We start from the raw sequence: 22,603 nt of genomic DNA, 5'->3' as shown, positions 1-22,603 counted from the left end.
ACATTTTGCTGTACTGTCATTACTTAATGTTTGTCACATAAATTATTTACTGCACACTGCAGACAAAACACTGAACACAGAGTTATCAATTTTCTCCCTATAGCTCTATTGAGAGAGAGATGGCACATCCATTTGATACCTTTATTCGAGAATTCTTCCAGAGTAGGAACCAATCCTATAGGGTACAATAGACAAATGATATATGTTGCACATATTACACCGTTTTCTATCTATAGCATACTAATTGTAGTTTACTTCAGGTGTAGAAATGACCTTGTCAAGTGCCTTTGCATAAGTACTGGAGAATACAGAAAAAAAATGCATTACTACAGGATGCCGCTGTGAATTTGTGCAATATGGTAGGTAGATTGTGTTTTAGTCATTCAGGGGTACAAAATCATGAGTCCTGCAAAGAGAGAGAAAAAAAAGAACTTAGGTATTGCCACCTATTTTGCAAGGCTTCCTGACTGCTAAGGTGTTAAAGCCTATGATGACGAAGTCCATTCCCTAATATAAGGATGTTTTTTCATGACTTACCTGAAACAATATTTGTGTGGGACGGGGGTGGAATGGTTCTGAGAGCACAGAACAGAATCTGTATTTCCTTTGACTCAAACAAGTGCTGTAAAAAGTAGGTTACCAAAACTATATTCACTTCAGAGCTTTCTTCCCATCTCAGCAAACTTACTATTGTGTTTTTGTTTGTTTTTGTTTTGTTTTTATTTTTGGTCGTTTGTTTTTGTTTTAGTGTGTTTTTTTTTTTTCAACCTTTACTGACTTTTAATGAGAAAAATGAAGCATTCCCATTCAATCTACTGTTTCCATCTTCTCTCATCTTCCCTTCCTACCTCTGCAATAGTTTTGTGGTTAGAGCAAGAGGTAAAAGATACTGATTTGGTTCACTACCAGCAATTATCAGAAGCAGAGACCTCAACTGACCTTGCAGCCTGGGAAAATTTTCTATTAGCTTAAAAATACATATAAAAATATATATAAAAAACACCATTAGTTTTCTTTCAGGAAATAACTGGGTACTCTGTTCAGTTCTTTAAAAGAGAGTTTAACAGGTGCCTTCCTTCCCAAGAGAGGCAGAGGAAGCTGAAACTTCCTTACTAAATATTTACTGTAGCTGTGCAATGTCTTTGTGCTGCAGTCGTCAGAGCTTCTGCACATGCAGTGCATGGTCAATTGACACAGGCACACCAAGCTCTCTGTGCATGAACAGATCTGGGGCATGCAGGAAGTAAACATGGGATTTAACTGTTATTCACCAGAATGCTCAAAATGACTGCTTCTATGTGAAATCCGTTTTCCAAGAATCACTCAAAACAGAAAACAGGATGCTACCAAAGCAAAATAAAGGAGCTGACAATGTCTCAGTAAAGTTCTGGGATAATAACCTAAATATCAGACCCCTAAAAATTGTGACATTTAACAGGAAGGTGTCCAAGTCCTTCATGAGATACTGTCCCAAAGTACATACCCTCGAACTGTAATGCAGAGCTTTTGAACACCTGAGAAGCAGGACTACTGTCTCTGCTATAAAAAGATCTTTATTCTTTGTAAGTGCTATTAAGTAGAGAGTCTCATTATTCAAAGCATATGATAGTTTTCATTTTTATTTCCATGACTACACACTAATGTAACAGTTACTCAGCAGTCTTGCCGAGGCGATCGGCTCAGCGGCGGGCCATTTAAATCGGGCGACACCGCCATTTCGCAGCCACTTGCTGAGGTGATCGGCTCCGGGGCAGACGCGTTCTGCAGCGGAGCGGGGGATCGGGACAGGCAGGGCTTTTTTTCCGACATCGAGGCCGCTCGAGGGAGCCGCCAGGGCCCGGCAGCCCCCGCGAGGGAGGCTGACGAGGCGTAGGCGGAGCCAGCAGCGCCCCCTCCCCGGCCGTACAAAAGCAGCCCCTAGGGAGCGCGAGCGACCAGGGCGGGCAAACAGGGCGGGCAAACAGGGCGTGATGCGTCAGAAGGGTGGGCGCGGCAGTTCGCGCAGGCAGGGCGAGCAGGGAGGGTGGAGAGGGCAGAGTTTCCCCCCGCCCATAAGAACATCTTTAACGGCTGTCGACTACTAGGCGGGCTGCGATGGTCTTCACCAGGCAGAGCACTTTCTCTAGAAAGTCTGTGGCCACCCAGACTGACTGCCTGCTCAACAATGCGGCAGTTCAGGTCTCTGGGTGCAGGGACTGCCTGAGCCTGTTGCTGCCATCTGAGGGACGCAGAGGTGCCATGTGTGTGAGGTGCGAGCAGGTGGATGACCTGGTCCGCCTGGTGGCAGAACTCAAAGAGGAGGTGGAGAGGTTGAGGGCTATTAGGGAGTGTGAGTGCGAGATAGACTGGTGGAGTGACTCCCTGCAGGGCCTGAAGGAGAGGTACCGGGGTGAGACACCCCAAATGGGGATGGACCCCCTGCTCTGTCTCTGTCGGGCAGAGGGAGGGGACCTAGAAGTTGAGGAGGGATGGAGACAGGTCCCTGCTCGACCTTTCAGGCAACGCCCCCCCCTACCAGCCCCACCTTCCCAGGTGCCCTTATGCAACAGATTTGAGGCCCTGGAGCTTGAGAGACCGGTGGGTGAGGACGAGGTAGAAAGTCTACCCAGGAGGATGCCTAGGGCGAGGAAGCCAACTCCACGCCTCAAGACTGCCTCCACCAAGAAAGACAGAAGGGTGATCGTAGTAGGCGACTCCCTTCTCAGGGGAACAGAGGGCCCTGTTTGTCGACCTGACCCTACCCATAGGGAAGTCTTCTGCCTCCCTGGGGCCAGGGTCAGGGATGTTGCCAGAAAGCTTCCCAACCTGGTTCGCCCCTCTGACTATTACCCTCTTTTGATAGTCCAGGCTGGCAGTGATGATCTTGAAGAGAGAAGCCTGAAGGCTATCAAACGGGACTTTAGGGGACTGGGACGGTTAGTGGCTGGAGCGGGAGTGCAGGTGGTGTTTTCGTCTATCCCTGCAGTAGCAGGGAGGGGTACTGAGAGGACCCGGAAAGCCCACCTGATTAACACGTGGCTCACAGGCTGGTGCCAACACAGAAATTTTGGTTTTTTTGACCATGGAGCGCTTTACCTGGCACCTGGCCTGATGGCTGCAGACGGGTCCCTATCTCTAAGGGGAAAACGGATCTTAGCCCAGGAGCTGGCAGGGCTCGTTGAGAGGGCTTTAAACTAGGAAAGAAGGGGGATGGGGCTGAAAGAAGGCCTATTGGAGCTGTGCCGGGGGGAACAATGGCAAAGCCGGGGAAGAAGGCAATGGCCTGACTGAAGTGCATCTACACTAATGCACGCAGCATAGGCAACAAATGGGAGGAGCTGGAAGCCATCGTGCAGCGGGAAGGCTATGACTTGGTTGCCATCACTGAAATGTGGTGGGACCACTCTCATGACTGGAGTGCTGCAATGTCTGGCTATAGGCTCTTCAGAAGGGACAGGCAGCACAGAAGGGGTGGTGGTGTGGCTTTCTATATTAGAGAGTGTTTAGATGTTGAGGAACTTGAGGCTGGGAATGATAAGGTTGAGTCCCTGTGGGTTAGGATCAGAGGGAAGGCCAACAAAGCAAGCATCCTGGTGGGGGTCTGTTACAGACCACTGAACCAGGATAAGGAGACTGATGAGGAGTTCTACAGGCAGCTGGCAGAAGCTGCGAAATTGTCAGCGCTTGTTCTCGTGGGGGACTTCAACTTCCCAGACATATCCTGGAAGCACAACACAGCCCAGAGAAAGCAGTCTAGGAGGTTTCTGGAGAGCGTGGAAGATAGCTTCCTGATGCAGCTGGTTAGAGAGCCTACCAGGGGAAGTGTCCCGCTAGACCTTCTGTTTACAAACAGTGACGGACTGGTGGGAGATGTGGTGGTCAGGAGCTGTCTTGGGCAGAGTGACCACGAAATGGTTCAGTTCTCTATTCTTGGTGAAGTCAGGAAGGGGACCAGTAAAACCGCTGTCTTGGACTTCCGGAGGGCTGACTTTGAGCGGTTCAGGACACTGGTTGGCAGAGTCCCTTGAGAGGAGGTTCTGCAGGGCAAAGGAGTCCAGGAAGGTTGGGCGCTCCTCAAGAAGGAAATCTTAATGGCTCAGGAGCGGTCTGTCCCCACATGCCCAAAGACGAGCCGACGCGGAACTAGACCGGCCTGGCTGAGCAGAGAGTTGTGGCTCGAGCTTAGGAGAAAAAGGAGGGTTTATAATCTTTGGAAAAGAGGGGGGGCTACTCAAGAGGACTATAAGGATGTTGCGAGGCTGTGCAGGACAAAATTAGAAAGGCCAAAGCTCATCTGGAGCTCAATCTGGCTACTGCCGTTAAAGATAAAAAAAATGATTTTACAAATACATCAACACAAAAAGGAGGACTAAGGAGAATCTCCATCCTTTACTGGATGCGGGGGGAAACTTAGTTACAAAAGATGAGGAAAAGGCTGAGGTGCTCAATGCTTTCTTTGCCTCAGTCTTTAGTGGCAAGACTGGTTGTTCTCTGGATACCTGGTACCCTGAGCTGGTGGAAGGGGATGGGGAGCAGGATGTGGCCCTCGCTGTCCATGAGGAAATGGTTGGCGACCTGCTACAACACTTGGATGTACGCATGTTGATGGGGCCGGATGGGATCCACCCAAGGGTACTGAGCGAACTGGCAGAGGAGCTGGCCAAGCCGCTTTCCATTATTTATCGGCAGTCCTGGCTATCAGGGGAGGTCCCAGTCGACTGGCGGCTAGCAAATGTGACGCCCATCTACAAGAAGGGCTGGAGGGTAGACCCAGGGAACTATAGGCCTGTTAGTTTGACCTCAGTGCCAGGGAAGCTCATGGAGCAGATTATCTTGAGGGTCATCACGCGGCACTTGCAGGGCAAGCAGGCAATCAGGCCCAGTCAGCATGGGTTTATGAAAGGTAGGTCCTGCTTGACGAGCCTGATCTCCTTCTATGTCCAAGTGACGCGCTTGGTGGACGAGGGGAAGGCTGTGGATGTGGTCTACCTTGACTTCAGTAAGGCTTTTGACACCGTTTCCCACAACATTCTCCTCAAGAAACTGGCTGCTCGTGGCTTGGACTGGCAGACGCTTTGCTGGGTTAAAAACTGGCTGGATGGCCGGGCCCAAAGAGTTGTGGTGAATGGAGTCAAATCCAGTTGGAGGCCCGTTACTAGTGGAGTCCCCCAGGGCTCAGTGCTGGGGCCAGTCCTCTTCAATATCTTTATCGATGACCTGGATGAGGGGATTGAGTGCACCCTCAGTAAGTTTGCAGACGACACCAAGTTAGGTGCGTGTGTCGATCTGCTCGAGGGAAGGAAGGCTCTGCAGGAGGATCTGGATAGGCTGGACCGATGGGATGAGGTCAACTGCATGAAGTTCAATAAGGCCAAGTGCCGGGTCCTGCATCTGGGGCGTAACAACCCCAAGCAGCGCTACAGGCTGGGAGATGAGTGGCTGGAAAGCTGCCTGGCAGAGAAGGACCTGGGAGTACTGGTTGATAGTCGGCTGAATATGAGCCAGCAGTGTGCTCAGGTGGCCAAGAAGGCCAACAGCATCCTGGCTTGCATAAGAAGCAGTGTGGCCAGCAGGTCTAGGGAGGTGATTGCGCCCCTGTACTCGGCTCTGGTGAGGCCGCACCTCGAGTACTGTGTTCAGTTTTGGGCCCCTCGCTACAGGAAGGACATGGAGGTGCTCGAGAGAGTCCAGAGAAGGGCAACGAAGCTGGTGAGGGGTCTGGAGAACAAGTCTTACGAGGAGCGGCTGAGGGAGCTGGGCTTGTTTAGCCTGGGGAAGAGGAGGCTCAGGGGAGACCTCATCGCTCTCTATAGGTACCTTAAAGGAGGCTGTAGAGAGGTGGGGGTTGGTCTATTCTCCCACGTGCCTGGTGACAGGATGAGGGGGAATGGGCTAAAGTTGCGCCAGGGGATGTTTAGGTTGGATGTTAGGAAGAACTTCTTTACAGAAAGGGTTGTTAGGCTCTGGAATGGACTGCCCAGGGAGGTGGTTGAGTCACCATCCCTGGAGGTCTTTAAAAGACATTTAGATGTAGAGCTTAGTGATATGGTTTAGTGGAGGACTTATTAGTGTTAGGGCAGAGGTTGGACTAGATGATCTTGGAGGTCTCTTCCAACCTAGACGATTCTGTGATTCTGTGATTATCACTACTGATTTTTTTCATTTACGTATGTTGGAAAAATATAAAAATTAAAAAATCTGGTGTATTCAGATAAGGCAAGAGATTAATTTTTCAGTAAATAAATAAATAAATAAATAGACCATTCACTTGGCAGTTCCTTTACCCTAATCAGTGATGGATACAAAGTCAAAAGGACAAAAGAGTAAAGTGTGCAAACACAAGTGGAGACTAACAGCCAAACCATACACTTAAAATAGATTGTTCATTTGGAATGATTGAAATCATCATCACAGGATTCTGTCTGTAAAACTACAGCGGTTTTCTTGTATTTTTATGGCATGACATGCATCAAAGAAATAACTGAGATTTCTTAGCATGCTTGTTGGGCAGGAATTTTTAGCACACATCTGAAAAGCTTATATGAATAAGACTGTTGGATTTGCCCTACTTTCTACCTCATTTAGTGTTATTACAGAACTACACATTCCACAATATTTTAGCGATCCCCTCCCTTGCCCCCAACATAATACATTTAACGTAGTGAACACTTAAGCTTTTGTTACTTTTTCTTTAAAAACAAAGAAAAAGGTATGTGATAGCAAAACTTCCCTTCACATTTTCTGATTTATTTTTTTTTCCAAATTGATTAGCATCCATTGGTGTCATATTAACACTAGCTGGCATTATAGAACTCTGCAAATTGTCATGCAATTTATTGTGCTAATAGAGTTCAAACATTCTCCATTATCTTTCACTTTCCGTATGCAGTTAAAGGATATTACTTGCAGGAATTTGGCTTGATAAATGTTTCATGAGTGAAAGCCAAAGTCTCCTTATCCTTCCTAGCCACTAGACTACCTTTCACCTAACAAGAGTTTGTTATTCTGGCTCTCACTGGTAGGAAAGCTGCTAATCTGCTGTCCCCTGGAGGGAGCAGGGGAAGAAAAACAGCCGTTCAGGTTGTCTTCTTGCTTCAACAATGTTATGAACCTTTCAATTTGCCATATGCCAAGAGGAAAAGCTCTGAGCAGCTATTCAATACTTCTCCAAAACTGATTGTAATGATGTTTAATTCTCCCCACCCCCCGTGATGCTGTTGCTACAGCAACTAACCATTCTGATCTAGTGAAGCCAAAATTGGTTTCAGAATTCAAAACATTTCAATAGCTTTTGTTTCAGTATTGCATTTTGACTCTGCACGGTTAGCAAACTGAATAAATATTTAAGCCAGAACCCTATGTGGACACAGTAAACAAGCAAATGGTAAACTTGGGTCTGACAGGAGTCTCTGTTGGTAATTAGGACATTCAGCAAGGAAAAACACTTATCTAAACCCAAACACAAGTGAGCCTATCTGGCATGGCTGCTTCATAAGAGTGGTCTAGCTGAAGACACACCTTGACACAAGGAGTATTTTCTTCCTTTGTTCTACTCATTTGTTTACAGAAACCATCTCCTTTTTGTGCTAGAAGTCATCTTATTCCTTTTTTTTGAGAAATACAGTGAGAAGTGAACAGGCTTGCTTATGCAGAGGCTTACTGGTCATTGCACACCTTTTCTACTGCAACGCTATTGCTTACAGACTTAAAACTTGACTAACTTTTAAAGGCAACAATAAGTATTCCCTCTGCATCCCCTGGCTTGGTCTGTAACAAGAAATATTCACTTTGAGTAGGAGTCTGCATTCCTTGTGAAAGTAACATGCTTGATAGCTTCAGTGGGAGTCTTAGTTGTAGAAAGAATTCAAGACAGAGCTTATAAATATGATGTGCAACTTTTCTGTGTGCTTCACAGGGCAGACAGAAATATAGATCTCCACATGCACATACCTATTTTAAGAGAATACTTAAAAGGATTATTGTGAGTTTAAACAAATTCAAAGTATTCAGTAATTGCTAGAGTTTGTAAAATATGTTGGTATCATCCACAGGGATAAATACTGTATTTTTATATAAGGAGGGAAGGAGGGAGAGGAACTACACAGTAATGAAAGGTCTAACATTGTAAGACAATGCACCGCTGTTGGAAGATTTCAGTAGATCATAAAGAGCCTCACGAACAACACAGTATATAGCAGTCACATATATAAGGTGTCTGACCACCTTAATAAGCATAGTTACTCATCTGTATGCTCTGGTAATATTAAAAAATTGAAATATGACTCTTGAAGACAAATGAATTTTATCCTTCAGGAGTTTCAAACCGAGACAGTGGAGACAACTGTTTTATGTATCCCTTGCATTTATTTAAAATTTCATATTGATTAAAAAAAAAAAAATACTAGGTAAGCAGTCCTCTAGCTAACAGAGTTGGCTCCACAAAAGAACACAATAAACATTTTTATACTGTTCCTGGCTCCATATTATGGGCCAGGAAAGGAACCAGGCTCAAAAACAGCTATCATAGCCAAACTGGAAGGCCTGTCACCCTCAAACTGCAGTGCATGGTAACAGCCACTGTGCCACTTCATGTGCCAAAGGCAGAGGGAGAAGAGGCACCACACCAACATCCCCTGTGTGCTTTGCAGAAAAAGCCCTGTTCTGACCAAAATGCAGTATGTAGGTGCAGGAGAGCTAGTATAGCAAGATGGAAAGTGCTAAGAAGCAGGAATGATAATGGTTTAGGGGGTGAGAGTGACTTTAACAGAAGAAAGACTTGCACATGGCACCATTTGTGTTTGAGATGGAATTAATTTTGGTGGGTCAAGAATTGAATATGTATCTGGAGAAGAAGATAAGCTGGAGTTAAAATCGTTTTGACTGAGAAAAAAGCACCAATGGTTATGGAAAAAAAAAAAAAAAACATGGAGATCTACAAAATGGAAGCGAAGCAGCAAGCAGAAAATACTTAAAATAAGCAACTGAGCAATTGACTGATTTTTTTTTTTGGGGGGGGGGTAGTTACATCCATCTGCTTGGACAATGAATGAAAAAATTGCAAACAGTTGCAAACACAAGAACATAAAAAGAAGTAAGGTTATTGTTTTTTGTCATATTAATGATATACATATTTATATTGGGGGTGGGGTGTGGAGAAGCTTTTTAAACTTAAAACATGAACTAAATTTAACCTGACATCAACTCTTCAAGAGGGGTGGGATGGGGAGTGGAGAAGGAATGATCAAAAGATACAACCTTAATGAATATCACCTACAATGTTCTGGAAGATGTTGTAATTGCTTAGAAATGGAGGGTACTTCAATCTTAGATTTGGAAGCTTACTTGCCATAGTAAAACCAAAGGAACTCTTTGAACTGTCAAGTACCACTGTTCAAGCCTCTTGCAATATGTTTTATGCAATATTTATAAAAGGCCCTTTAGAACAGGCCTAAATTTCACATATGGTTTTAGCCTAAAGGCAAAGAGTGTTCTGTTGTTTCTTTTAATGTCACACTACATCACATGCAAGTTATAGGTACATATCAACATCTTGCATTGTATAATCCCACCATACTTCACTGAAATGTTAAGCTTTCAGCACTCTCGCCCACAATATGATAATTAGAGCCATTCAAGCACTAAAGCTGGCACATTTCTTTTCCACAGAATATCATGGGTTATTCAGACATTTCACACCCCACCTCCTTCTACAATTTTCTAAGTAGCACTCAGATAGATATTAAAGTGAAGATGGCAAATAGCGTGTGCCAGATAAGACTGTGAAAAGCATACCTTTATCCTTAGTTCTGTTCTTCACCTGTAACACAGAACACCAGACACTTGTTTGCTCTCCTCCCTCCCTTCTCCTTCCCCCACCATATGATAATGTAAGATATTCTTCTTTGATCTTTCCAAATATATTTCAAGCTCTTTTGAAGACAGTGTATATATAGCTTTTATAAACCCTTTTGAATTTTTTATAGTTTTAAAAGCTTCCTAAAGTATAAAGGGCTTTTAAAATTTAATATTCACACAGCCCATCCTCTCGTGTCTATCTTCAAGAAAGCTGTGAAAACCATGCTGAGTGCCCTTGTTCTTTGTGTTACCCTCCTGGAATTTCTTGGTTCCCTGCATGAGCAGTCATACAAATTTAGTTAGTATGGAACACCTTGAATATTTCTTGCTAGGAGCTCTCCTTCTGCTTGACTCTGATTTTAGGAAGAATCAAGGAAAGAGTGTGTTCTTTCTATTTTTAAGACAGCAGTTCCATGGTTTTATGGGATTTTTTCTTCCTTTTTTAAAAATAATAATAATAACAATAATAATAATAAAAATGTATAACTTTTATGAAGTGCTAATGAGTAGCTGGAATTGAAAAAAATCTAGGAAGTACTAAAAGCTTAGAGAAAATTTTACAAAGAGTAATTGCAATAGCCCACTCTTAGCTTAGCTACCTATTTCAGTTTGAATTATATATTTAAATGCTTTTAGTTACACACAACCATATATTCACAGGGATTCATGTCCTACTAAAAAAGTCAGTCTTAAAATGTAAAAAATAAATAAATAAATAAATCTATGGTGGTTTTTTGATGTTCCCAAGGCTGGGGAACTGAGGTTAGGGAACAAATGAATTGGCAGTTATATGTTTTTTCAAAATTCAGGCAGATTCACCAATTAAAATTTTGTCATGATGCTTCAAAAATATATCAGTCATGCATCTGATATGAGCAATTGTTCACAGCCCGGAATTCACAACCTACACAGAACAGACCAGTGATGTTACTCCCTTGCTCTACAGCTAAAGGGACAGACATATGTGAAAGTTGCAATAATCACAGTACAGGTGAATTCTGTAACATCATTCCTACGTCTTGATTTAGATCGAGGGAGCTACATCCAAATGAAATGTAGCTCAGCAGACTTGGGTAACTGTATTTGAGATGAATGGAAACAATGGGGGCTTTCATGAATCCTGTGTTACGTTTTTATATTTCACTATTCAGTAAGGAGATGTTATTATGATAATTAACAAAACTGAATTTAAAAGTTAGAAAGAAATCACTGTGCAATGAAGAAACTAATGGCTGTGATAAGAGAATGGAGGGATGATTTGCTGTTTCTCTTAAGAACACCTTATTAGGGTCATTTAGTTATTCAGTAGAAGCACACAGAAAGCATACAAAGATTCAACATAAGAGCAACTGTTTCTGAACAGTATCTTCTCTATGCAATTAACAGAAATGCCACAGAGGTAAAGGGACTTTAAAAGAGAGTCTTAAGTACTTACACTCCGAGAGAAAATCATCATGCACTTTAAACAAATTTAAAAAAATGCTGAGATATATTTGGAATTTAATATTCAAAAGCAGTGCAGGACATTCATTTATAGCTGTAAATGGAGCATAAACTTTAATGGGTGAACACAAGTAATAGGTAAAGGAAGTGACCAGGGGTGACCTTGTGCTACACTGTTATCAGGGAATGCTTCTGATACTATATGCGAAAGCTAGGTAACAGTCATTTCTTATTTTCATGGGATATGTCTGAAATGTTTTGTTCCATACATTTATACCATTACTTTGCTCTTATGAATTGCTGTCTGCCTTTATAAGATGAGTCCTGACTCTCAACTCTGCACACAGATATTTTTAATGTAACTATTGCTCCATTACATGCAGGCCATACCAACACCAGCAATAAGGAAAGTAGAAGTGGTAGGATTTTCCTTGTCAAGCTTGGCAGCATCAGAATTGCAGGCATGAGCTCTCTCTATTAAAATAGCTTCTCTTTTGTGCTGAGAAGCCAAGCAGCATTTGTCACTAGAGTAACACAGAGACAGGAGCTGCTGCTTTGTTGCTGAACATTCAAAGGTATCTATTTTATTCTTGATAGCTCTAGCAACTCACACTAAAATCAATGAGGCTTAAACAGAGCCTCAGGATTTCGTTCGAAGACCAGTACCATTTCTTAACTGGCCCACAGAAGAGGTGGCTTCCTTTGTGTTCATTTCTTACAACAATTCTTAATGAAGCATTTGAGTCAGTCTTGATCAAATGGTAAAGTTATAGATTATATTTTTTTAAGCGTATTACCCCACAAAAACTAGTAAGTAGCTATTTACAGCCATAATTATTGCTTTTTAATTAAATGCTTTCTCCATTACACAGTATTAAAATGACCAGGACATATAATAATTTTAAGATGATTCTTTTTTTTGTTGTTATTGTTTATTTTCATAAAAACAAAAATAATAATACATTATTTGAAGGAAAAGTAAATTTATTTGAGTCCTGGAAGAATTAATTACCTTGTTCCATGTAGGTTAGGAATTTTGTCCCTCATGAAGCTGTATAAACAAGACCGGACCCAAAGATCTATGAAGAATGGGAAATTAAAATTAGTTAATGATATAAGAGGATATTAGAACTCCATATTTTGCCTGTTTCCCCTATTACTGATCCATATTTCCTTTTTAGGTCCAGTATTGGAAAACACAGGTGATAAATTTAAGTAAATGTTTATTAATTTAGAAGGTTTTATTCTTTTTGTTTGTTTGTTTAGTTTTATTATTCTCTAGGCCAATTCCTGAACTAATTTTTATTTACTTGTAGCCATTTGCCATGAGAATTGAATATATTTGAGACTGCCCCAAGAGAGGTACAAATAATAAACAAGCAGAGAATAGTACTGTGTAGAGGAGTGAAATAAATAAATAAGACAGAAGAGAGAAAAGGATCTAGAGAGAAAGAAAAAAAAAAATTAATTCTGAACCTACCGTGGGAGAAAATAAAAAGAATTCCTGTCAATTACTTATAGAAAAGAGTGAAACACGGGAAATATTCTCTTAAGATGAACAAGAAGAACAAATGATTTTCTTCATATGTCTGCTTCTTAAAGGCAACATTTGCATACTTTGAGAATCATACTGAATAATTTTGTGATCTGTTTTCTAAGTCCATGCAAATACTTTGCAAGCCTGGCAGAAATTTTTCATAAGGATTCAGCTGGCTCTGTTGTTGGCTTAGAACATTTCAGGCTTGTTCAAAACATATTGAATTCGATTTTCTCAGTGGGAAAAAACACATATATACACACACACACACACATATATATATATATATATATATATGTATATATACACACACACACACACACAATAAAGCCTGTATACTATCAGGAGGCTTTTTGCCTAAAAAGGCAAGCAACATTATATTTGAGGAATAGTTAGGGACATGATAAATTTACATAAGTCCATTGATCAAAATATGCAATCAATACAATTTGATCTTCACAAACTGACAGAAGAAAATTACTGGATGGAAATGGAGTAGTCAAAACTGATGCAAAGCTGGCAAAGACTGGAGCTGAGAAGGAGGACTTACAGAAATACAAACTATAAAAATAAAGATCTATAGAAAAGGAAAGTATCTAGAATCTATAGCAAAGAAAGATGTAGAGTGGAAAAATTTGAAAAAAAAAATCATTCAACAGATGAAGCTTGTTTCTTCTTCCTCATTCTTATTTCCCAGCACTTTAGCTTTAAATTTTCATATTTTTTTTATAGCCATAGGCAAGGAACAACATGGTCTTCCAGAGATAGACATGCCATGGCTTGTAGGAAGAACAGTGTTGTCAGTTGTCATGACAAATACTCAGCATTTTAGCAAAAGATAATTGCCAAAAATAATACCTGCTTTCTACTTCCTCCACCTAATCGCATTCAAAATTTGGTTACAATTAGGAGTTCAAAACTTACTGACAGATTAACTGTGAGCAGATAACCTTATTGCCTTAGGAAGCTATGCTTAAAACCCCTCGGGGCACACACACACACACAAATCACTGTGCACAGGACTTTACATTGTACAGTGCAGTTGAAATGAACTTGCATGTGTAAAGTATAAACAAGTAAAATGCTTAAGAGTTTATAATCAGGGACATTGCATTATGTAGAAATCTTGACACAGGCTTTTTAAGGATACCTGGAACAGGAATTAAAAAATGAACAAAACCTGTGAGAAGAAGAAATATAATAACTCTGTGGGAGACAAGGAGTACTTAAGGTTATATGGCAATTAACTTTACGATTTGCCCTGTCTCTTCTTCTACTTTCCATTGTGTGCCTACAATATTGGATGTTCATCTTCAAGTTATGTATCATTATAAGGATTGTATGGCATTTCTCCCCAGTATGTTTCATTTTCAGTTGACAGACTGGTAAACTGAGGCAGCATTATTTTAATCTACATAAGGCTGTCTCACAGACTGCAAAGGGAACTAAACACTCCGATCATAATTTTGTGCTGCAGTATGTTGCAGGCTACCTTGACCAAAAGGCTTCATTAAAAAAGTAACAAGAAAAATAAGACATTTCACATCAAGACAGCACTTAGAACATAAATGTGAGGGGAAAATGATCAACAACACAGAACAGATAGGTAGACTCTTCCAAGCCAGGAAGAGCTGGACTCCTTCCAACATGTTATTACCCCTTTCCAATGAAAGGGAGCTGTTTTACCTTTGCTCTCGGTGTCCTCAGCTGGTCTTCTAGTAATAACTGTGGCAATAAGCCCCCGTCTCTCTCTCTCTCCATAGCAAGGAAACACCACTTGAAAACTCCTGTCCCCAGAAGGTTACAGTCCAAACATGCAAAAACAAAAGAAAATGAAAGACAACATAAAGAGACCTCAGATATTACACTCATATCATGCACCTTTGTCCCATTATTGTATTTTCTTTTCCAGTCAATAGACCATCAGGGATAATTTCTATCCCATGCTATCTACAAAATATTTATATTTATTTATTTATTTTTATTTGTTATTATTATTATTATTATTAGGAAAGCTTGACCTTCTCTTTGATGTCCTTTCAGGTATAGATGTCCAAATGGATCTTGCCCTGGAAAAAAGAGAGAGTTGGCCTATATCAGTTGCCATAATGAAGCAGAAAGAAAAAAAAAAAAAGTCTTATTGAGCCCAAATGGTGGGAGAGAGGATTTGTCTTCCCTTGTGAAAAAGGGGTTACACTAACAAAACTCAGCAAACAAGTGCACAAACTTTCTTCAAGTTACCCTTCAAAGTACAAATCAACACTGCACTTCAATCAGGAAGGTATCTGTCACAAATGACATTAATGCCACTGCTTATTTCAAATGCTCTAAAAAAATGAATTTTTCATCTCTGGGAAAGACTAGTTTAAAGTGCTTGTGTTTTGCTTTCACTGTTACAGAATTGCAGATAAGCATTGCTGCTGAAATTTTTCTCATGGAATAGAAATTACAAAACATTTAATTTGGAGTTATTAAAATACAGTAGTGTCAGAACACAATCATAACGAAACTTAAATAGAATCAATTACTTAAAATAAAGCATTACCGTTTCCTCTATTGATGGGAGAATTTGCAGAAAAGCCAGCACATATGCACCAAATAGAAACTCTCATGCTATTTACTCTCAGAAACATAAGGGTAAGACCCCATGTGAATCAATTTACACGCACAAAGGGAAAACCCTGAGCATGCCCTGCATTTTGAAGTGCATACTGTTACTTGCCATCTAGGTAGGTTTCCAGCAGGCATTATCATGTACTATCCATCTCTTCTGACACCTTCATGTGATCAATATGAAACAGACAAACAGTCTGAAGCCCTTCCTGTAAAGTCCCCAACCTCATTTGCTGCAACGGCAAGTAGGATTTCAACCTTTTTGCAAGAGCAATACTGACAGTTGGAGCTGCATCTTGGGAGCATGGTGAGGCTGTGAATCCCAGAGGCATTATAGGTATAGCCACTTCTACTTTGTAAGCAAACATTTGCTTACATACAATAACAGTATAGTTTTTAAAACTAACAACTAAAATACAGTTAGCCACTCTTTCTGGGATGGTGGTACTTGAAACAGGATAAGGGTAGAGCAGAGAGAAACATACGCTGCATTGCAATGACCATTCCCAGCAACGTTTCACAGTGTAAACTGAACAATGCACAGTGTAATTTACCTATGGTTAATATATTTACTGGAAAAATAATGCTATATGTCATCTTATTTTATAGGCTAGCTGTTCTCCCAAGGTATGTCACTGAATGCACACACATGCAGTGCAGGAATTGCACAACATTTCAGGTAAGCAGAAAGGACACCATGAGTCTGAACAGATGACATAAAAGTTTTGATAGAGATTTGGGAGAAAACAAACAAATACAGTATTTAACCTTTTACTCTTAGTGTATGGACAACCATATTACTACTGCCATTGACACGGAAAAATACACAGCTTTCATCTCAGTCTTGGAAGTGAATCTTCAAGTACATTATTGCACTTCAAATCAATATCGCACAGTTACTAAACCTTCATATGATGTAGCTTGAAGTGGAGTAAAAAGAGAGCAGCTTTAACAAGACTGAAAAGAAATTGTTGTGTTTAACTCTATTTTGAACTGAATACTTTTGCAGTTGCTCCCTGATGATGAACTGTCATCCTTCAACTCATTATGCAAGGTCTGAATGTGAATCCAGTGGACAGAAATAGGAATAACATATGTGTTGAGTGCCAAGATGCCATACCCACTGAGAGCCACAGGCAGCCCAACCCCAGCAGCAAGTTGAGAGGGAAGACTGGAGTGTAGCAGAGTAACAGTGTGATCACAAATTATATAAAACTGTGGCCACCAACATAAAGCAATTGTCAGGGGTGTGTAAACTGTGGTTTCAGTTAAAAATGGCTGCATATATGTCTGAATGAATTGGGGGAATGGAACTTTAAAATAAATAAATAAATAGAAAGTTTCAATACTCCTTGCTAAATGGAAAATGCCTTGAGAGAACTATTTATTTCTTAAGTTCCATGGGAAGATAAACAAATGCAACTAACTGGAAAACAGAAATTTGGTTCTCAAAAATCATCCACAACTTGAAATCCCTTTTTTCTCCTTGTAAAACAGAGAGGACAAACATACAAGAAAAACAGAAATACCGCTACACACTGAACACATCCACTTTCAGTGTTCATTTGCACTGTTCTTTTTGTTATGGGGAAGGGGAAGAAAAAGAGGTTGAAAATGAGAAAACATTTTATTTCCACCCCAAAATCCCAAAATACATTAGGGAATTGGCAAACACAGATTAAAACTTTGAATACGGCAGAATTTGTTTAATCCACCCTAGTGCGTGACTTAGCCCACATAGTATTGGATTACTTCAAGAGAATGAGTGAGTTTTTCCACTTCATTTCTGACAATATCTTCATTGTGAATGACTGCCACAGATGGTGATATTTCTGTTTATGATCATATTTAACTAGAAAACTGATAATGTTAGAGTTAAAAAGCAATTGTTTGGCACAGAGCCAAAATTTTAACTCAGACAAAAGATTCAGGGCATTTGAAATGTGCTCAAGTTAATTTAAAAAAAAAAAGAGAGAAAAGTGGTGTTTCTTACTATCATAAGACAATGACTTTGTTTCTCACAACACAATTACTTCTGCTACCTTCTGCTATGTCTCATAACACCCTTCTTTTTGTTAAATTCTTGTACTGTCATTCAAATTGCAAGTAAAATACATATACTGCTTCTTTAAGTCTATTGCAGGTCTCAGGTGAGGAAAGGAAAGAGGGACAAAAGAAGAAACTCTTCTATGGGGCCATAAGGAGCTTTAGAAATAATGCTACATTTACTTGCAGAGAACCCCTCTCATTCTTCAACACCAAAGTGCATTGAGAAGTTGTCATTTCTGATTTCGTGTATGCTGTATATTAGCTGCATACTTGACAGAAGCTGAGGACTACATTTGGACCTGACTACAATATCAACAACTCTGAAAATTATACTGCAAGTCTCAAAATATTTGGGTTCTTCCTCAAAAAACTCAGCTCGCTGGACCAAAATGTTTACAAGAGAGTTTAATTTAAAACCAAAAAAAAAAAAAAAAGTTTCTAGTCCTTATGTTTGCAGAGGAAAAGCTTCAAGACATGATTAGAAACTAGTATAAAACTTCCAAATAAGCAACTAGGAAAAAAAAAAAGGCACGTCAAAAAACATTTAACATTTTTTTAATGGTTTTCTATGTTGATAGTTTTATCATACCCTGCTTACTTTCAGCTCACTAGATATGTAACTACGCTTTAAATTTAGTGCGACAGCAATAGTCATTAAAAATGACTAATTTAGTTATTTGACTTTGATGTTCTTATTTTTGTAGGGACTTTTCCATTTGGCAGAATAGTTTCCCCCAAGGTAACACCAAAGGTGTGGAGGGCATTTTCAGTGAAGAAGTCAAGTGCTAGGAGAGTCTGAAAGATACCATGTATTATCTTTCATCAGCCATTTTAGAATGTAGTTGTGTGCATATGTGTGGGGGGAAAGTCAATTAAATAATAGGTATTGTTGCTATTTCACAGATGAACATCTTATTCATGATGTGGGAAATGACCAATACTGCGGGCCCTCTCTAGTTATGGAAATCTGATGCTGCAGAAGATGGAGGAAAAGATGCCATATATTCAGTCAGCAAAATGTACCAATACTGTAACAGAATGAAAGGTGCATTCTTTGAGACTGGATATAGAGTAAGGAGTTCAGCAATTTGATCCATCAACTTCTGTTTATGAGGAGTTATTGTAAAACTGGAATGCTGTGAAAATCAAGGGGAATTAAGATATTTAAAATCTTACAGAATCAGGCTCTTATATTAGAACAGTTTTTACAGATGGGCTTAATCAGCAGAAGACTGCCAGGACCTCTAAACACAGAGGTTGTCAGAGATTCATTGCTGGGTCAGCTTTCTTGACTCCTCATCTTAATCAAGAGAAAACGCCCCATGCCATTTCGAATGACAAGTCTTTTTATAATCTTTGCTAACGGGGATTTATTGTGAAAGCAGAATAATGAATTGAACAATTCTGAAGTCAGTTGTAAGCACAAAGACCTGTAATTAGTGCTTCCAACTTCTGACTCTAAAAAATTTAGTCATTGAGGTGGTATTCAAGCTTTCATGACTGAATTAAGATTAAACATATACAATGAGGTTGTTTTGCATGTAAGGCAAAAATTGAAGTTTCTTTAAAAATATCTTTTTACTTGTAAACTGGAAGAAATAAAATGGAAGAAAAAGAAACCATAACACAATTTCTTATAGACTATCACTTTAGATTTTTCATAATGGATATACAATTGGCCTCTCCCCCCATGATAAAGACCTTCTGTGGCTATGTTGCCAGAAAGATACAGTAATGGCTTAACACCCCTAACAAAATGAGTAATATAGAAAAAAAAACAAACAGACAAAAAAAAAGTATACTATTTTCTTGAAAAAAAAAATTCAGATTATGTAAATATTTTTTGCCATTATTACAGCCTCTATTTAGGACTATCATAAGGAACATCATCTTTTACACACATAAGTATGTATGCAACATCTGTATACCAGCGCAAGTTTAGAACATACTGCATTAATGTTATTCTCTCATGATATCAAAATAAACAAAACAACAACCAAAAACAAAATCACTAGGTCATAAATTATGTTCAGCTTGTGAAGTATGTTGATGCATGCAAAATTTCAGAAGTCTTTGTAAATGAGACGCATTAAGGTTTGGTATAGAACCAAGAATAAAACTGGCCTTGCGATAATGGTGATGAAGATATAGTATTTAAACGATCTTTACAAAAGACAAAATAATAGAAGCATTATCAAGCTAGTAAAAGAAACTAAACAGAACTGTTTGATAAGCAAAACCATTGTATCTATTTTTTAGTGCAGTTGTCAGACAAAAGAGTCTAAGCATTACCACCTTTGATAACAGCAAAACAGGAGGCAATGACTGTCTCAGACACAGATATCAAAACAAGAGGAGATGAACTAAAAATTTCCATGATAAACATGCTCTCCTTAGCTTTCTCACCTCCACTCTACTATGTGAAAACAATAAACAGGAAGTTTCTTCAAGGGAATTTCTTAATATTTTTGTATGTATGGAAAACTCAAAAGCAAGACCAAGAAGTTTTTCATCTACCTCCAAGAGCAGCCAAATACACATGAAAACTCCTTATGAATATTCTTCTAAAAGCTCATGGCATCTTCCATTAACAAACAACTTCTCTATGGGCCCAACCACCAACTAGTTTGGAATCACAACGTAGAGTATTTGACTCATTAAACAGTTCACTGTACTCAGTAAAATGTAATATTTTTTAGAATCATAGAATCATTTAGGCTGGAAAAGACCTCTAAGATTATCTAGTCCAAACTTTAACCTAGCACATTTCTGAAATTTGAACAACAAAAAAAGCCAACACATAATATATTTAAAAGACTCCCTTTGCGAATTAACCAATAAATCCAAAGGAGGCACATATAAGTACCCTGTAAGTTATGCAGCAGAAAGTCTAAAGAAAAAGCCTGAAAAAGTAAATTTTATCAAGTAAAATTGGCAAGCTAGGGATTCAATTTCCAAACTGATAGCCTGTAACACAGTCAAATTGCCCCTTCCACAAATTAATTTGACATTTTGAAATATAGCTACCATTTTTTGCTGACTACTGGTATCTTGATAAGACAGATTGAAATATTTTCTCATGTAATGGGATCCTGAACACAGTTCTACTGTATAGATCATATGCATCAACTCAGTTTCCTAACATCTAAAGGAAAAGAGTCATTCCATATTAATTTACATTTACTGAATTATTCAAAATATGCTCTAGATTATGGAATTGCATAGTATAAATATGATGACACGTCTACTTTAATATTTACTTCTATATTGTCTAGAATACCATTTTACTGCAAAGAGCTCAGTATACTAATAAGCTAATAGATAGATTTATGTGCCAATAACATTAACAAGAATCAACACAGAGTAGTACACTGCTTCAGAGAAAATAGTTCAGAAATCAGATGCAAAAATAAAATGAAGCTTCATAATATCTGACCCAAAAGAAATTTGCACTTTCTTTATGATGGCATTCAAACTTCATGATTAAATATAACATATAGATATATGCAATACATCATTTTTTATATTACATAAATATACTGATGCAGTTTTACCCACACCACAAAAAAAACAACCAGCATCACCAGCAAAAAAATCCTCACAAAACCACACCTAACAGACCTATGCTTGTCTTGCTTCTCATCGTCTTTGCTCTGGGGAAGACAGGCAAGCTGTGGGACATTCCAACTACAGAGAAAGTGCAGGGAACGCTGGAAGCTGCCTGTGACAGTCCTGAACTCACATCACTACATATTCTCTATAAAGTGAGATGAATCAACTCAGTGCAAGCAGAAGAAGGTAACCATAAGGCAGATGAAACTGGGTGAGATGACAATGAAGAAATGTCCCCTCTGGGGAAACCAGGTGCTCATTCTGTCTCAAAATTCAGAGATAATATCTTTTAAAAATTTCTTTCACCCTAAGACGTTTTTTCATATACACTGGAAAGTTCTCAATTGCTCATGTCTCAGGTAATTGCACTGAATCAAAAGATGCAGTGAAATGAGATCTCTCCCCACTGTTTGAAATATACAACCTTAATAGTAAAGTATTATAAATTTATGTATAATATGTATTTTTAACTCAATTGTAACTGTGAATTTCTGTCACCTTGGAAAAGAAGTCTTCCCCAAAATGCTGCAGAAATAATTTTATTCATTCAAAGTCTTCAGCTACTTCACACCATTGTGGTGAAGCATAAGCATGGTACATCATGAGCATGATGAATTTAAACTCAGGTTCACCTAAATGAAGGCAAGAACCTACATGTCAATCTCAATACCAACAGGAAAAAAGAGCAGTTTTCTAGACAGCTGAATTGTCAGCAAAATTTCTTCCTGGCTCACAGAATAAAACAAAGATTCCTTGACCAACATTCCTGTGTGATCTTCAATGTTCGTTAAAGTGATGATATGGACTTGGGGTATGACCTGGATCACACCTTTACAAAGGTTTTCACAGAACTGGTACACCTTAGGAAAAAGTGAGGCAGGATCAATGCCTTGTTTCATCTCCACATTCCCACATTCCTGCTTTTGAGAGCTCTCTTTATAACAAACTTTTTTTTTTTTTTTTCCCCAACCAAATATAATAGCTTTAACTTGTACTAAATAATTTCACTATAATTTCTAGAAACATCCTTTCAATCTCATCATGTTGCTGGGTTAGGTTTGGTAAATATAATAAAAACAAAATCCTATATGCCAATTCTCTTCTCTACTTTTCATCTTTCCCTGCATCGGTGTCCTTGAGCTCTTCTGCATTTCTTTTTCCTTATTCTTCCAAATGTAAAGCAAGATGCTTTATTTTTTATTTAGTGGTCATGAAAACATAATTTCCTGTAACTGCATAGCAATGTATGAACATATACTTTAGCTAAGGCAAGGCAGCTATTTGTTCTGTGTTACTTGATTAATTCTTTATCACATAAGATGGACTGGGCACCACCATAAGAGAAATATCCTGTAAAGCATACTATACTACACTTCTCTTGCTATATTATTAAAGTATGTATGTTATACATCTTTGCTGCCAAGAACATCTTTGAGATAACACAAACTATGCTGAATAGGAGAGACTAATGAAGTATGTTTGGACTGTGATTTGTACAGAAAGTTCCGTCAGGAA

General features: G+C 39.3%; 1 protein-coding gene across 1 annotated transcript in view; it reads right to left on the bottom strand.

Moving 5' to 3' along the window:
- Positions 1-319: 319 nt before the first annotated feature.
- Positions 320-22,603, bottom strand: part of LOC308190634 (uncharacterized protein) — a 165,102-nt gene continuing 142,818 nt past the window's right edge. The window contains exons 4-7 of the mRNA XM_080582250.1: positions 14,836-14,883; positions 14,501-14,601; positions 12,290-12,356; positions 320-406 (exon numbers count right to left, since the gene is read on the bottom strand). Of these exons, the coding sequence (XP_080438376.1) occupies positions 376-406; positions 12,290-12,356; positions 14,501-14,601; positions 14,836-14,883 (247 nt within the window). The 3' untranslated portion in view covers positions 320-375. The remainder of the gene's footprint in view (positions 407-12,289; positions 12,357-14,500; positions 14,602-14,835; positions 14,884-22,603) is intronic.

This window comes from Anser brachyrhynchus (genome assembly GCF_964034855.1).
Source record: "Anser brachyrhynchus genome assembly, chromosome: 2".
Taxonomy (NCBI): domain Eukaryota; kingdom Metazoa; phylum Chordata; class Aves; order Anseriformes; family Anatidae; genus Anser; species Anser brachyrhynchus.
This window is presented reverse-complemented; position numbering and strand designations above follow the sequence as displayed.